Raw genomic sequence first — 17,419 nt, 5'->3', positions numbered from 1 at the left:
AGAACTAACTCTTCTCTAAAATTAACGCATAACCATAATCAATACTAATATTGTCTAATAATACCAAATATTTAAATCAATATAAATAATACAATATTATGCATTAGTTTAAAATCTTATGCATTTTAAATATAAAACATTAACTTATAGTCTTATAATAACTAATAACACAAAATATTAATTGTGTATGATGACCGGGCCACCGGGCCGACTTAGAGTGACCCGAGCCATGGCCCGGACCTGACCCAAAATAATGACCGAGTCTATTTTTAAGACCTTACTTGACCCTAGACCCGGTAAAATCACACCAGAATAGCCCCTAAAGTGTTTGGGACCAGGTCGGGTCTTCGGACCAAATCGGGCCATGCACACCTGACTACTTATATATTATATATATTTGTATATATACTTGTTTTTATATATCATTCTAATTTATTTTATAATTTATTAATTGAATTTTTAGAGTTAGCAAAAACAGAAAACTAATTAAGGTGAAGTCTAAAGATTAGAGTTGTATATATCCATGTAAAGTTTTATAATATGCGAGCGAAATGATAAAAAAGATAAATTCTTAGGAACACTAACATTTAGTATTTTTTTATGATTATTTGATGAATATAAATATTAAATTTTTTTAATAAATAAATTTTATTAATTTATGTATATAAATTTTAAAAATATAAATATAAATTGTATTAATTTATGTGTATAAATTTTAATAAATATAAATAAAAATTATATATTTTTTATGTATAAAATTTTTATAAATATAAGTATAAATTATTATTGGTTATGTAATATTGATTCGTTGGAAAAATTGATTATGGACAATTTAGTGACGTGAACCACAAGCAACATATAGTTAGGTCCATCCTGTGTGACAATTTTTTTAGTTTTTTTTTTATTATCTGAATTATTTATCGATTAGTCTCTAACTTTCTAGATTAAAAAAAGTAATGAACTAATCAATGGCAAAGAGAGTTCCAACTTTCTGAAATAATGTTCTCAAAGACAAAGAGCTTGCTGGCTTTCCAGCTATTCAATTTCAAACACAAAATACCCAAAAAAGATTGCTTTCTACTGCTCTCAATGTCTTGGCTCAGGTTCTCTTTATTCGAAGAAGGTGTCTCGATTAGGGCTGCACACGGATCGGATCGGATCGGATATAGCCTAAAATTCTATCCGATCCGCACTGCACTCATCGTATCAGATCGGATACGATATCCGCATTTTTTTAGGCCGGATCCGATCCGATTCGATCCGCATACTTGCGGATCGGATCGGATCGGATATCGGGTATATCCGCATAATTAAAAAAAAAAAAAACTATTTTAAGATTCTATTTGACTATTTTTACAAAAAAAATCCAAAAATTTCATTTTTTATCTGTTTAAGCCTATTTACTCCTAAAATATTATTAATAATAGTTCTTTTGAATAACAAAAACAAAATAATAACACAAGATTTAAGTTTAATTATTCTAAGTTGAAGTACAACATAAAAAATTAAAAACAAAATATCATAAAATTCATAAATAACACACTAAAATTCATATCACATTAGGGTTTATTTTCTTAAACTATGCTATTTATATGTGATGTGCGGATATGCGGATTTGCGGATCGGATCCGCGGATATCACTGCCAAATCCGCAATCCGATCCGACCATAGTGCGGATCCGATCCGATCCGATGGCTCTACGGATCGGATAATATCCGCAAAATTCGGATCGGTTGCGGATAATTACCGCAGATATGCGGATATTATCCGATCCATGTGCAGCCCTATTCTCGATCATCTGAAGGGGCTTAATCGCCATATCTCCACATCGGTGGAGGCAGTGAGCGATGATGTAAAGTTGAGGGGAAACGCTTATGCAGGAGTTGTAGAACAGGTAATTTTTTGTGTAGTGCCTTCCAATTTTTTCTTTTTTTTTTTTATTTATTTCTGTTGGATTTTAGGGTTCCATATTCCTGTCCAGGTATCTCTGCTGAATAAATTGGGAGCAGAGGTTAATGGCAACATGGTGAAAGAGGTAAGCCACTCTATACCTGAAGCTACATCATATTGCCCTAATTTGTTCAATGGCCAGTGGATTTTGACACAGTTTTCTCCTGGTTTAATTATCGAAATTCTTGAGCAGATTTCTGGTGAGAATAAAGCCTCTACCAATGGCTGGTTCCATTTCCGATTGATGCGGTCATTGATGAGGTTGGAGGATGGTGTCATGGAGATGTTAAAATGGGTGGGGTAGTTGGTAGCCAAGGGTCATTGAAGATGCAAATATTATTAACGGATCCAACTTTTCAGCTCAGCCCCTTCAATGGAGCTCCGAACGCAGGTTTCTCTTCCAACCTTGCACCCTCGTGTGAACTTTATCTTTTATAGCTCCGAACGTAGCTCTTTTAGATCGATGTACTAGGGAGGGAAGACCCAGGTAATTATCCTGGACACCAATGTGATTGACGTTTAGAAAAGATTGCTGATTTTTCTGAATTAACTTGCTATCCACCAAAATTTTCATTGTCCTCCAATAGTGCTAGGATTCTGTCACTAGTCTCTATTGTTCCTTTGCAAAAAGGTACAAGAGTCATCGGCAAAAGAGAAGTAGTTCACGGCCGGGCATCTCCGATTAATCTGAATCCTTTTGATTGTGTTGTTTTGTTCAGCTTTGTGTAGTAAGAAGGAAAATTCTTCTACACAAAAAAAGAGAGGTATGGGGATAGGAGGTTACTTTTGGCAGATGCCCTTATTTAGTCTGAAAAAAACAAAACAATTGACCTTCCACAACAACAAAATAAAAAACAGGAGTTACCAATTTATTCATTAAATGATATCATGGTCTAGAAAAACTCTCTTATCTATATAGTATATTAATATTAATTTTGTCATGTATTTATAAAGAACCCAAGTTGTGATGTTTTGAGGCTAGTTTTGTGGATCCTCAGGAGTCAAGAGTCACGACGAAAACGGTGGTGAAACTTGGACCATTCCAGGAAGTTTATAATATGCTGAATCAAAACACTTAACACGGATAAATGATGAATTATCAAAGAAGCTCTCTAAATTTAAAAAAAAAAAGAGAAAAGAAATAAAATTATATATTAATAAGGGCTGGATAGTAATAATAACCATTCATTGATCATTTACTCTGAATGTGCCTAACCAGTTAAACTACAAGTCGGGATGTCCTAAAATAATAAGACTGGAATCCTAATATTCATTTTTTGCTGAAAGTAACAACGAAAACGAAAACTTTAATTCTCCAATATCCTTGTCAAGTGTGTCAATGATGATGCAAATTGTTCTGCTCTTGATGAGAATAGTTGAGATATAACTCGTTTTTATATTAGAATGAGTTTTTGCTTCTTTATCAGATGAGAATGCTTAAACCAATATGATAACTGTATTCTATAACAGTAATATAGTTCATAATTCTTATCAAACATAAAGTGGAGTATCTATACTTCGGAGAAAATTGGTAGTTTTTATTTATTTTTATTTTCTTATAAGCAAGATTTGGTAGGTTACTTTAGGGTTGAAATTTTTTCTTTGTTAAGCAACGGAAAAAACCCGAAGAGTTAAAAAAAAAAACTTTAATATGATTAGAATTACTTTTAAAATTATGACTCTTAAAAAATTATAAGCTAATGGTATTATGAGATCATGGTATTTCCGAGTCCAGTAGATCAAAAACTAATTTGTCCCTGGATCTAAACTTCATTTAAGCTATGAATTTTTGTCTATGTATTCTGATTGAATCATCCAAATTTGATTCTTAATTTCTTATTACTAAAAATCTGACTCATCAAATCTAACTTGATTAAAGAATAAAAAGAACCATAAATGGAAGTAGAATTTGTCTCTCCTTTTTTTTAAGAATATATACAGAAATAGTGGATGATATCATTCGTCATAAACTACCTAGCATCTAACATTGTGATTGTGACTTGATTCACACTCCATATTTCATTTTGCTTGTTTGAAGATGAATCAATCTCTGGATCATTTGTCCTTGCGTAAAATCCAGGAATTTTAGGTTTTGGCATTGATGGAGCTTCACTACTCAACATTAAGACCACTGAAGGCATTGTTGGTCTATCTTCTGCACGTTCTTGTACACATAAGAGACTAATATGTATGCATCTCATAACTTTAGATTTTGCATATGAATTGCCAATGGATGGATCAATTAGTGTCAGTGCAGTTCCTTTATGCCAATGCCTCCATACCTATAAGAATACATAGTGTAATCATTATAATATATCAATTAGAATGTTTATTTTTTAGCTAGGAAGTACTCAGATTTAGGAGGAAATTCTTTTACTTACATTTCCTAGAAGATTCAATTCATTGTTATCACTGTAAAACTTTCGATTCTTTTTTCCAGTTATAATCTCCAATACCATAACTCCAAAGCTAAAAACATCAGATTTTATTGAGAAGTTTCCGTCCATAGCATATTCAGGAGACATATAACCACTACAGAATAGAAATGTGCATAAATTATAATGAAGTCACAGTATCAGGGTTTTCAGAAAGCATTGGTAAATTATCATGTTATACTCACTATGTTCCAACAATTCTTAATGTTTTTGCTTGCATTTGATCTTTGTCAAAAATTCTAGCCATTCCAAAGTCTGATATTTTTGGATTCATTTCATTATCTAATAATATGTTACTTGTCTTGAGATCTCTATGAATAATTCGAAATCTCGAATCTTGATGCAAATAAAGAAGCCCTTTGGCTATCCCATATATAATATTGAAACGTCTTTCCCAATCAAGCAAGGGTTTTTTCGATTTGTCTGCAACATCAGTTATTATTAATACATATAAACTAAGGATAAGAGCAAAACAAATATAGATCATAATCAGAAAGTAGAAAATATTGAAATAAACAATACTACCAAATAAAATGGAATCAAGGCCTCTATTTTCCATATACTCATACACCAACATCTTCTCATCCTTCTCAATGCAGCAACCAAGCAACCGAACAAGATTTCGGTGTTGCAGCTTGACAATTAACTTGACTTCATTCTTGAACTCTTCATTTCCTTGTCCAGAATTCTTTGATAATCTCTTCACAGCAATCTCTTGGCCTTCAATCAATCTTCCCTGATATTGTCATAGGTACGATTGATTAGTGTGTGTATACAAGTGTGTTTATGTTTTGATGTGAGAATTTTTGTAATGGTGGCAGCTGTGCACAAAGTATTAAAACAACTTACTCTATAAACACTACCGAAGCCTCCTTCTCCAAGTTTATTATCTTGAGAGAAATTGTTTGTAGCCATTGTTAAGGTATCGAAATCAAACATTGGCAATTCCAGATCATCCATGTTCCTTTCATCACCTAAGTGTTTTCTAGAAAACACCACCGCATTCATTATCCAATCATGACTTCTGCGGACAAAACCTGGAATAGCGGCTATACATTGTTTACAACCAAGGTAAATCTATTTATACTGCACAACTATATACAGGCATTCATATGAGGGAGATTAATTATACATTACCTCTAGATCTTTGTTTACTCTTCTTCATTAGGTAACAAATAGCAACCAATCCCAAAACTAAAATAAGTGTGATGCCAACAGCCTGGACTACTCTATGATTCTTGTTGGAGCTAGTAGATCCTGTGTGTCACCAAATTGATAAGAAAGAACTTCCACTTAATCAATTAGGAAGGAACTTGAAATGTCATCTTCATAGCAAAAATGTGCAAGCACTACTGCTTAATATTTATGTTACAACAATTATATGTAATTATTTAGGCAGTTGTATTATTGTAAAACCAAAGGACTTAATTAGGCACTTAGTAAGAATTTCAATATAGTTATTGGATAAAACCTTAAAACTCCTATTATTGAAAAATGCACTTAAAAATTAAAATTCGATATTGGATTCATGTTCAAATTGACCTTTTAAAAGATTTAACGCCTCGATTTAGTCTCAAAAAATACTAATATGAATCAAATTGATCCTTTCTATTTATTCATTATATTTAAATGCCACACATAAAAAATGTAGCAAATATCATGCTTTACACATCCATAATTATTAATGAAACGTTAGCAAAAATTTAACAAAATTACTAATCCACATTGATATCTTTTCAGTAAAAAATATCCACACTGTTAATGTTACAAGTAAATGCATGTCTCACTTTCTTTTGATTATTTTTCTACAACTAATAAACAGCACATAGGGTGATTGATAATAGATAATAGATAGATATATACCTATATCAGCAGCTGCCAATCTGACATAGAGATCTTGACCATCCTTACGGTAGACGCTCATGTCAAAGAGTTGGCCAAGCCACATAACACAGCCACTTCCTCCATTTGTGATGTAGATGTTTGCATATGCAGTGCATGAACAATTCCTCTTACACAAACTCCCACATTCATCAAGTGTCATACTCTTATTCATAAACACGCTGCTTGTCTCCGGCAGCTTCATGTTCTCAAGATGCAAGAACTTGTCAGTGGAACAATTCAAACCAGTGTTCCTCACACACCCATCAGACCCATCTCTCAAGTTCCAAGCTTCCTGGTTCTTAGGCCTGAACCCCTGCATACAAGTGCAAATCGGCGAAGCATCTTTGTCACACACTCCGTACGGACCACACTGTCCATAGTAATCGCATTGATCCGCTGGTAGGTACCAGAACTGGTTCCAACTTCCTTGTATCCACATGTAGCGTTGAAGCTCACCATCAGAATCAGATGTCACAATTGTTCTAGACAACAAGGAAGATTTTGTAATGGAAAAAGAGAAAAACACACTATGCTCATCATAAGTGAAATTGAACTTGAGACCATAGGTGTTGTCTTTCATCGCCGGGTGCCCATTGAATCTCTCACCATTCCAAGGACCACTTCGGCATATTATTGTTTGGTTTTTGTTGAGGAGAATCTCAGGTAAACCATGGTAATCTACCTTCATAGTGTAGTCACCGCTTGAAGGGTCCTCACCTTTGACTTTCCATGATGTTAAGTGCTTCTCCGTTCCTGTGTCCAAGTTCCAACCGATCTTCAGCCCCGGTAACAAGGTATCTGTTGGGTAATCGAAGCTCTGCCATAAGTAGCTACTACTGATCTTGTCTGATGAATCTTTGAGAACAAGGTTACCAGTATCAAGGAGCTGGAGAACTGGATTCTTGGCGTTGGTTTGGTTGGAGGACCATGCAGGGTTCCCGGATGAATTGAGGAGGACAAGGTTTCCATTGTCTCCAATCATAAGATAGCCTGTGGAGTTATCAATGGGGTTGTCTCTGTTTGCAACCCAAACTATTGTTTGAGGATTGATGTTGTTATACCATATTCCAAGGTAATAGTTGGTGTCGGAACCTCTGAAGAAGCCCAGCACAAAGGTTTGGTTTTGTGACAACAGGGTTTGGTTGGTTGTGAGGATTTGTGTGCCGGTTAAAGTATCCGAGGAGGTCGATAGAGTGATGAAGAAGAAGCTAATAAGAATGATGATGAGGTAGTTAAGGTGTGGGAAGAAGATTCTCCTCATGTTTGCGGAAAGTTAAGAGTAGTGTGTGATTGTTGTCCTGATCGTTTAGACGGTAGGATAGAAGAAGCTAATTGCTTTTGACTTATTAAGAGTAGTACTCCTGAGTGATTGTTATTCATCAATTTCTTCATAGATTTGTTCATAAATACAAATTGCTTTTGACTTACCAGCACATTTGACTCTTTTTATATTCCTTTTGGTCATATATCTGTTTTGACTTTTAACTTGGAAGTTAAGTATCATCAGTTGATGATGCTAGATCAATATAATATTGTATGTTGAACGGGTTATTCTTGTCACAATTAGGGGAATTCACAATAAAATAGGGATGCTTGTAAACCAAGTTTATATGAATGTATCAAAACTTGTAAATATAATAATGGGGAGTCTGATTTCTCTTTTGTATTGGTTTCTCATTTAGTTCTTTTAGGTCGGATATAAAACTCATTCAATTAGCTAATACTTTATTTCTTATGGTAAATTTTTTTAGTTCATTATTCTTTACATATCGCTCATCTAAGTTCCGTTTTCAAGTTTATAATCCATTTTGGTTATTATTAATCTTCTGTCAAGTTATTATTGAAGATTTTTGTGATAAATGTTTTATATTATGTTCATGGTTGTGTTTCAAACTTAGTTCTATATAGAAGGGAATCATGAAACTTGAAAGTTTTATATAATGGAATGTCGTGTTTACAAACAACAGAAATTCGAACGACCTTATAGACTTTTTGATGCACATACACGGTATTTCCAGTCCGGTCAATGTCCCAGTCGTAGAGCAAACTTAGACCACTATTTGAAATTAGAAGATACAAAAAAGTATAGGAAACTAATTTTTACTTAACCAACATTATCTAATTTTAGTGTTTAGGTTTATAATTTAAAATAAATAAAATAATTAAAAAAAATTGATTAATATTGGCAAAAAAAATGGTTACTTACTTAACATTACTCAGAAAATATATATTGATTCTTACTCTTATAAACTATTTTCTTTTGATTTTAATACAAGTAATATTTAAAAATGATTTTTATTTTACTTCATGTTGTTAACTTGTTTCATTAAGTAGTATTGATGTGACAAATTAAATATTGACATAACAAATTAATTATCAATAAAATTCTACGTCCAAACAAAATCCTTATCCAAATCTATCCAAGTTGTTGTAACAATTTTTTAAATCATATACTCCTTCTCTTTCTCCTTCTCCGTTTCTTTCTCCTAATCCTTCTCCTCCTCCTCGTATTTCTTCTTCTTCTTCTTTCAAATTTGTGGAGATTCTCCTTCTTTCCTTTTTCTTCTAAATTTGTACATGCAGGTTTTTCTTCTTTCCTTCTTCTCCTCCTCTTTCTTCTCCTCCTCTTAGAGATTATCAATTCAATTTAATTCAATTCAGAACACATGCGTCCATTCAACTCAACAATTCAATTCAATTCAATTCAATTCATAATGAACCGAACATGTTATTAAGGTGAAACAATTGTATAGTCCTAAATAAACGGAACGTTATCCATTATATAAAATCAAATTTAAAACAGCTTTCTGCATAATAAACCGAACACGTTATTAAGGTGAAACAATTGTATTGTACTAAATGAACGGAACATTATCCATTATATAAAATCAAATTCAAAACACCTGTGTCTACAATTTAGAGATTATCATTTCAATTCAATTCAAAACACATGCGTCCATTCAATTCAATTTAGCAATTGCATTTCATTCAATTCGATTGAAAAAATAATCTATTAGTAAAATGTTGGTGTTGTTGGTGATGACGATAACGAAAGAGGAAAAGAAGAAGAAGAAGAAGAGGAGGAGGAGGAGAAGCAGAAGAAGAATCTGCGTGCGCGAAGGAGGAGGAGGAAGTATGCGTGAATTTGAAAGAAGAGAAAGAGGATGTATGGATGTATTTGAAAGTGCGGGGAGGAGAAGAAGAAAAAACGCGTGTAATGACGCTCTTTTAATGAGAGTGGTTTTTGTTGGTGTTGGACCTACTTGGATAAACTTGGATGAAAAAAATACTTGGATGTGTAGCAACAACAACAACAACAAAGCCTTGTCCCACTAGGTGGGGTTGGCTACATGAATCAAACGACGCCATTGAGCTCTATCATGTATCATGCCTACAGAGAGACCGTTTACATGTAGATTTCGTTTGACCACCTCATGGATGGTCAACTTAGGTCTTCCTCTGCCTTTCACCCCTTGTTCATCTTTCATCTCATCCACCCTCCTGATTTGGTGTTCTGTCACTCTTCTTCTCACATGTCCAAACCACCTGAGACGTGATTCTACCATCTTTTTCACAATGGATGCTACTCCAACTCTCTCTCTTATACTTCGTTCCTTATTTTATCCAATCGCGTATGATCACTCATCCATCTCAACATCTTCATCTCTGTCATACTTAGCTTATGTTCGTGCTCCCCTTTGGCCGCCCAACACTCCGTATCATAAAATATATCCGGTCTTATACCAGTGCGATAGAATTTACCTTTAAGTTTTAAAAGCACTTTTTTGTCATATATAAAACCAGATGCACTCCGCAATTTTGACCAACCTGCTTGGATCCTATAATTTACATCCTGTTCAATCTCTCTATTATCTTATATGATGCACCCAAGATATTTAAAACTTTTAACTTTTTATAGGGTGTTTTCTCCAATCTTCACCTCTATATTAGGATTTTTCCTTCTCAAACCAAACTTACATTCCATATATTCCGTCTTGCTACGGCTTATGCGCAGACTATACAATTCTAGAGCTTCTCTCCATAAGTCCAACTTCTTATTTAGGTATTCCCTTTACTCTCCTATAAGGACGATATCATCGGCAAAAAGCATGCACCATGGCGCAGGCTCTTGGATGTACTGTGTAAGTACTTCCAAGACTAATGTGAAAATGTATGGACTTAAGGATGATCCCTGATGTAATCATATACCAATGAAAAATTTCTCTGTCACACCACCTTAAGTCTTCACACTAGTTGTGGCCACATCATACATGTCTTTAATTGCACGAATATATGCGATCCCTACTCTCTTCTTTTCTAAAATCTTCCATAAGACCTCCCTTGGCACCCTATCGTATGCTTTTTTCAAATCAATAAACACAATATGTAGATCCCTTTTATTACTACGATACCTCTCCATCATCCTTCTTAACAGGTATATTGCTTCAGTGGTGGATCTGCCTGACGTTTTCTATTACTTATGTCTCTTTTCTCAACCTCCGTTCTATCACCATTTCCCATAACTTCATAGTATGACTCATGAGCTTGATCCCTCTATAGTTTTCACAACTTTGTATATCCCCCTTATTCTTGTAGATAGGTACCAAGATGCTCTTTCTACACTCATCAGGTATCTTCTTTGACCTTAAAATCTTATTAAAAAGCTTGGTTAACCAATTGATGTCATTTCCTCTAAGGCCCTTCCAAACCTCAATCGGGATATTATCAGGTTCTACTGCCCTACCATTTTAATTTGCTTTAAAACCTCTTTTATCTCGAAGTCTCGAATCCTTCGATAATAGTCAAAGTTTTGATCTTCTTTCCTTGTGCATAACTGACCAAGACTCGGAAGAGTCTTATGTCCTTCATTAAATAACTTGTAGAAGTAGCTCTTTCACCTTTCATTAATCTTCTCCTCCTGAGCTAGCACCTCTCCATCCTTATCCTTTATGCACTTAACCTGATCCAAATCTCTCGTTCTTCTTTCACGTTTCTTTGCGATTCTATATATACATTTTTCTCCTTCTTCCGTACCCAAAGACTGGTAAAGACCCTTATATGCTCTCGTTCTTCCTTTACTTACAGCCACTTTTGTCTCTTTCTTAGCCGCCTTATATTTTTTCCAATTATCTGCATTGTGGCATAAAGACCACTCTTTAAAGCACTCCCTTTTTATCTTTATCTTTTCTTGTACACTCGCATTCCACCACCAGGACTCTTTGTCTCTTGGTCCTGTCCCTTTAGATTCACCAAAACTTTCTTTTGCTGTTATTCTAATAACTTTTGCCATCTCCCTCCACATCTCTTCCATGCTTCCATTTTCATCCCACTTTGCCTCTTCTCCTACTCGTCTTAAGAAACTTCTTTGTTCCTCACCTTTCATCTGTCATCATCTCGTCCTTGAGTTCTTTGTATGATGTCTTTTCCTCAATTTTTATTCGACGCGAAAATCCATGACGAGCATCCTATGTTGTGTTGTTAAACTCTCCCGTGATAATTTTACAATTAATGCAAAATTTATGGTCGAGTCTCCCCAACAAGAAGAAGTCGATTTGAGAGCTTGTCATGCTACTCTTATATGTTATAAGATACTCGTCTCTCTTTTTAAAACATGTATTTGCAATGAGAAGGTCAAAAGTTGGATGTGTAACAATCTTAATTAATGATATAGACTAAAATGAAAATTTTTAAACTTTTATTATATCAAAATTAAAAAATATATAAAAAATATTTTATGAAAAAACGCTTTTTTGCTTTCAAATTTTTTGGTTGAGGAGGGACGGGGTTGAGTGTTTTGTTATTATAGGTGGGTGTTGGAGAGGAAGATCAGGTGGCAGAGATTTCAAGGAGAGTGGGATGGAATTGTGGTAAAGAGTTTAGGATTTAAAATTTAGATTAGGTTAAATAAGGAGAGGTAATTTGAAAATTTTGAGTAGTTTTTGTAGTGTGAACAGTTTTGTCTACTAAAATTCGTTTTTCATGAGTACAATGTGTCAGTTGTTTTTTTCGTAAATATATTTGTTATCGATTTAAACATTTGTAGGTAGAAATTATAGTTTTAATATTCTTAAAGTATTCTTTAATTTTCTTTTCTTTTCTTCTTACATTTTTTCCACTTCTTGTATTAATGAGCATTATTTGAAATTCACCCGCCAATATGTTGAGTGAAGGTTGATTTTATGACAAGGCTCTGTGCTTAATTGATGGCTTAATGCAACCCCATAAGGTAGGGGTAGTCATGCACCCTTTAGAGTTTGTTTGGAATGCTAGGAATTAGAATTCACTCGAGAGTTGAATTCTGGTTCTTATTTTGGAACAACTAAAAATGAATGATTTGAATTCCTTTGAAAATTTCAATTCCCATTTTTCTTTTATTTGTAAATCAGATCAAAAAGGGTTTGATTTCAAATTAACTCTGGCACTCTTTAAACTTGAATTCTATTCCATTAATATATTATAATTATTCCAAATTATGAAATTGAATTTTAAATAAAAATGAATTCTTTTCTTAAAGGAAATAGAATTCTTTTCTCATGTTAAATGGTTTCTAAACAAGCTCTTAATTTACTTTATTGTATGTGAACTGTTATATAGGTTGTGTTTGTTTGTTGAAACATGGACACTAATTGTTAGACATGGTGGTATATGTCCACCGTTTGTTTGCTGAGGTACAGATTTGGATGGAGACAGTGGTATATAGATACACACAAAATACATGTATTTAATATTCCTCCTTAAAGTTGAGACATAGAGACACAATGTATAGGACACAAAATCTAACCTTTTTATTCTTAATTATTTTTGAAATTACCAAGACAGAGAATAAAATTGACATTTAGTTTATATGTGTTTCTTGTACATTATTATCAAACACATTATAAAATTTGTGTATGTGTATTTATGTATGTATCTATGTGTCTCAAAGACACTAACCAAATGGAGCATTAGGTACGAAATAGTAGGAGTCATTGGAGGTATGAGAATGAGATTGCTAGACAGAGAAGAGATAACTAGGCGGCTTATTAAAGTTTCTTGTGTATGTATGTTGGCTATATATCACAATAGAAGCTATAATTTGTCTCTGTATTCTGATTGAATCATCCAAATCTGTGACTAATCAAATCTAACTTGATTACAGAATGAGAAAGGCCACACTTTAAATGGAAGTAGAATTTGTCTCTGTTCTTTTATGTTTTGAGAATATATACAAAAATAGTGGATGATGCTATTTTTCTTTAATTATCTAGTATTTACCTAGCATCTAACATTGTGATTGTGACTTGATTCACACTCCATGTTTCATCTTGTTTATTTGACGATGAATCAATCTGTAGATGTTTTTTCCATGTTGAAAATCCCGGATTTTTAGGATTTGGCATTGATGGAGCTTCACTACTCAACATTAAGACCACTGAAGACATTGTTGGCCTATCTTCTGCATGTTCTTGGACGCATAAGAGACCAATATGTATGCATTTTACAACTTCAGCTTCTGTGTATAAATTGTCAATAGATGGATCAAGAAGTGACAATGCAGTTCCTTCATGCCAGTGCTTCCATACCTTAAAGAATAGATAGTACAATCATTATAATACATCAACCAGAATGTTTATTTTTTAGCTAAGAAGAACTCTGATTAAGGAGAAAATAATTTTCACTTACATTTCCCAGAAGATTCAATTCATCATTCTCACTATAAAACTCTCTATTCTTCTTCCCAGTTACGATCTCCAATACCATAACTCCAAAGCTAAAAACATCGGATTTTATTGAGAAATTTCCGTCCATAGCATATTCAGGAGACATATAACCACTACAAAATAGAAATATACATAAATTAAAAAAGAAGTCACTTTATCTAGTCTTTTAAAAAACACTCTAGTGAATTATCAAATTATACTCACTATGTTCCAACAATTCTTAATGTTTTTGCTTGCATTTGATCTTTGCCGAAAATTCTAGCCATTCCAAAGTCTGATATCTTTGGATTCATTTCATTATCTAATAATATATTACTTGTCTTGAGATCTCTATGAATAATTCGAAATCTTGAATCTTGATGCAAATAAAGAAGTCCTCTTGCCATCCCATATATAATATTGTAACGCCTTTCCCAGTCAAGTAAGGTTCTTTTTGATTTGTCTACAACATTAGTTATTATTAACACATATAAATTAAGTATATATGATAATTTGAAAAGAAATAGTGAAATAAGTATGCAAGTTACCAAACAAAATGGAATCAAGGCTTCTATTTTTCATATACTCATACACCAATATTTTTTCATCCTTCTCAATGCAGCAACCAAGCAACCGCACAAGATTTCGGTGTTGGAGCTTGACAATTAACTTGACTTCATTCTTAAACTCTTCAATTCCTTGTCCAGAATCTTCTGATAACCTCTTCACAGCAATTTCTTGACCTTTAATCAATCTGCCCTGATTATACCATATGCACGATCTGTTAGTGTGTTTATGTTATGATGTGAGACTTAATTTTAGTGATGATGGCAGCTATGCATAAAGTATTAAAACAACTTACCCTATAAACACTACCGAAGCCTCCTTCTCCAAGTTTATTATCTTGAGAGAAATTATTTGTAGCCATCATTAAGGTATCAAAATCAAACATTGGCAACTCTAGACCATCCATGTTCCTTTCATCACCCAAGTATCTTCTAGAAGGCACCACCTCATTCGTTAACCAATCATGATTTCTGTGGACAATACCTGAAATTTGTAGCGGCTATATAATGATTACATACATTAAAGGGAAAATTATTTATGCTGCACAAAGACCATATGCACTAAAGTACTATATATAGGCATTACAAGGGTGATTATTATGCATTACCTATAGATCTTTGTTTTCTCTTCTTCCTTAAGTAACAAATAGCAACCAATCCCAAAACTAAAACAAGTGCACTAAGTGTGATGCCAATATCCAGAACTGCTCTATGATTCTTGTTGGAGCTAGTAGATCCTGTGTCACCAAATTGATAAAAAAAGAACTTCACTTAATCAATTAGGAAGGAACTTGCAATACCAAATCATAGCAAAAATGTGCAACCGCTACTATTTCATAGGCAGTTGTATTATTGTGAAACCAAAGCACTTAAACAATATGCAAACACGTTACAACTGAAAATGTGCATGTATCACTTTCTTTTGATTATTAAAGGGTACAACAAAATATATGGAGAGATAGATAGATATAGATACCTATATCAGCAGCTGCTAATCTGACATAGAGATCTTGGCCATCCGTACTGTAGACTCTCGTGTCAATGAGTTGACCAAGCCACATAACACAGCCACTTCCTCCATTTCTGATATCGATGTTTGCATATGCAGTGCATGAACAATTCCTCTTACACAAACTCCCACATTCATCAAGTGTCATACTCTTATTCACAAACACACTGCTTGTCTCCGGCAGCTTCGTGTGCTCAAGATGCAAGAACTTGTCAGTGGAACAATTCAAAACCGTGTTCCTCACACACCCATCAGATCCATCTCTCAAGTTCCAAGCTTCTTGGTTCTTAGGCCTGAACCCCTGCATACACTTGCAAATCGATGAAGCATTCTCGTCACACACTCCGTACGGACCACACTGTCTATAGTAATCGCATTGATCCGCTGGTTGATACCAGAACTTGTTCCAACTTCCTTGTATCCACATGTAGCGTTGAAACTCGCCATCAGTATCAGATGTCACAATTATCCTCGGCAACAAGGAAGGTTCTGTAATGGAAAAAGAGTACCACACACTGTGCTCATCATAAGTGAAATTGAACTTGAGACCGTCGATGTTGTTTTTCATCGCCGGGATCCCACTGTATCCCTCACCATTCCAAGGACCAGTTCGGAATATTATAGTTTGGTTTTTCCTGAGGAAAGCCTCAGGTAAACCATGGTAATCTAACTTCATAGTGAAGTCACCGCTTGAAGGGTCTTCACCTGTAACCTTCCATGATGTTAAATGCTTCTCCGTTCCTGTGTCCAAGTTCCAACCGATCTTCATCCCCGGTAACACGGTATCCGTTGGGTAATCAAAGCTCTGCCATAAGTAGTTATTATTGGTCTTGTCTGATGAATCTTTGAGAACAAGGTTACCGGTATCGAGGAGCTGAAGAACTGGATTCTTGGCGCTGGTTTGGTTGGAGGACCATGCGGGTTTCCCGGATGAATTGAGGAGGACAAAGTTTCCGTTGTCTCCAATCTTGAGATGGCCGGTAGAGTTGTCAACGGGGTTGTCTCTGTTTGCAACCCAAACTATTGTTCGAGGATTGATGTTGTTGTACCATATTCCGAGGTAATAGTTGGTGTTGGAACCTCTGAAGAAGCCTAGAACGAAGGTTTGGTTTTTTGACAACAAGGTTTGGTTGGTTGTGAGGATTTGAGTCCCGGTTAAAGTATCCAAAGAGGTTGATGGAGTGATAAAGAAGAAGAAGCTAATAACAAGGATGATGAGGGAGTTAAGGTGAGTGAAGAAGATTCTCATGTTTGCGGGAAGTTAGGATCAGTAGTGTGTGATTGTTGTGGTGGGTTTCGAGGGTAGTATTGAAGAAACTGAGTGTTGTTGACTTATTCATGAAGGAAGAGCAGAACATGGTGACCGGCATCCATTTGTTAGGTATATAGCATAAGAATGTTAATATTAATTTTGTCATGTATTTTCAAAGAACAAATGATGTGATATTTTGAGGCTAGTTTTCTAGATCCTCAAGAGTCACGACGCAATCGGTGGTGAAACTTGGACCTTTCCAAGTTGGAAGTATGGTGAATCAAAACACGCAACACAGATCAATGATGAAGCACACCAAACAACAACAAAAGGCCAAAACATTAAGAACTTTAAAAGCTACACAGGCTAAATAAATATCAGAAAGGTAGAACGACGTCGCGGAAGTGCAATAAATTGTAATTCCTCTTAAAAAGATTGAAAGCGTCATTGTAACCCTGTTTCTAAAGACTACTGAAAGCATTGCTCATTCAAAAATAATATTCGTCGCTATTATTATCAGGTCATTATCATAATATATTTTAATGGCCTTTAAATATTGTGACATAAGTAGGTCAATGTCCCAATCGTAGAGGTCAACATTAGACTATCAACTTAGACCACTACTTGATATATATATGTTGATC

At 34.4% G+C, this 17,419-nt stretch overlaps 3 protein-coding genes across 6 annotated transcripts; 1 reads left to right on the top strand and 2 right to left on the bottom strand.

Moving 5' to 3' along the window:
* The first annotated feature begins 1,037 nt into the window (after positions 1-1,037).
* On the top strand, positions 1,038-7,833 carry LOC148579035 (uncharacterized). 3 transcript variants are annotated; one of them, XR_015905084.1, is made up of 4 exons: positions 1,497-1,894; positions 1,982-2,035; positions 2,144-2,341; positions 6,466-7,833. XR_015905084.1 is itself a non-coding variant. In XM_088504539.1 (3 exons), exons 1-3 carry the CDS (start codon positions 1,598-1,600, stop codon positions 2,252-2,254), a joined length of 462 nt encoding a protein of 153 aa, XP_088360665.1. In that variant the 5' UTR covers positions 1,038-1,597; the 3' UTR covers positions 2,255-2,906. The 3 variants fall into 3 exon arrangements, 1 of the variants encoding a protein (XP_088360665.1); XR_015905081.1 differs by lacking the exon at positions 6,466-7,833 and adding an exon at positions 4,031-4,418; XM_088504539.1 differs by lacking the exon at positions 6,466-7,833 and having other exon boundaries at positions 1,038-1,894; positions 2,144-2,906.
* Positions 3,802-7,530, bottom strand: LOC148579036 (receptor-like serine/threonine-protein kinase SD1-8). Of its 2 annotated transcripts, XM_016323525.3 has the most exons (7): positions 6,249-7,530; positions 5,523-5,642; positions 5,235-5,422; positions 4,911-5,121; positions 4,571-4,808; positions 4,332-4,482; positions 3,802-4,232 (listed from the first exon to the last, which is right to left on the bottom strand). In XM_016323525.3, exons 1-7 carry the CDS (start codon positions 7,528-7,530, stop codon positions 3,921-3,923), a joined length of 2,502 nt encoding a protein of 833 aa, XP_016179011.1. In that variant the 3' UTR covers positions 3,802-3,920. The 2 variants fall into 2 exon arrangements, with proteins under 2 accessions (XP_016179011.1, XP_088360586.1); XM_088504460.1 differs by having other exon boundaries at positions 4,571-5,121.
* Positions 7,834-13,333: 5,500 nt separating the features above from the next.
* On the bottom strand, positions 13,334-17,173 carry LOC107621500 (receptor-like serine/threonine-protein kinase SD1-8). The gene is made up of 7 exons (XM_016323527.3): positions 15,491-17,173; positions 15,123-15,251; positions 14,811-14,998; positions 14,497-14,707; positions 14,174-14,411; positions 13,932-14,082; positions 13,334-13,831 (listed from the first exon to the last, which is right to left on the bottom strand). The coding sequence occupies exons 1-7, from the start codon at positions 16,770-16,772 to the stop codon at positions 13,520-13,522; spliced, it is 2,511 nt and encodes an 836-aa protein (XP_016179013.1). The 5' UTR covers positions 16,773-17,173; the 3' UTR covers positions 13,334-13,519.
* Positions 17,174-17,419: the final 246 nt, after the last annotated feature.

The sequence above is a fragment of the Arachis ipaensis genome, chromosome B10 (genome assembly GCF_059453495.1).
Source record: "Arachis ipaensis isolate K30076 ecotype BB chromosome B10, ASM5945349v1, whole genome shotgun sequence".
Lineage (NCBI taxonomy): Eukaryota > Viridiplantae > Streptophyta > Magnoliopsida > Fabales > Fabaceae > Arachis > Arachis ipaensis.
The sequence above is the reverse complement of the archived record's forward strand: the minus strand, read 5'-3'. Positions and strand labels throughout refer to the sequence as shown.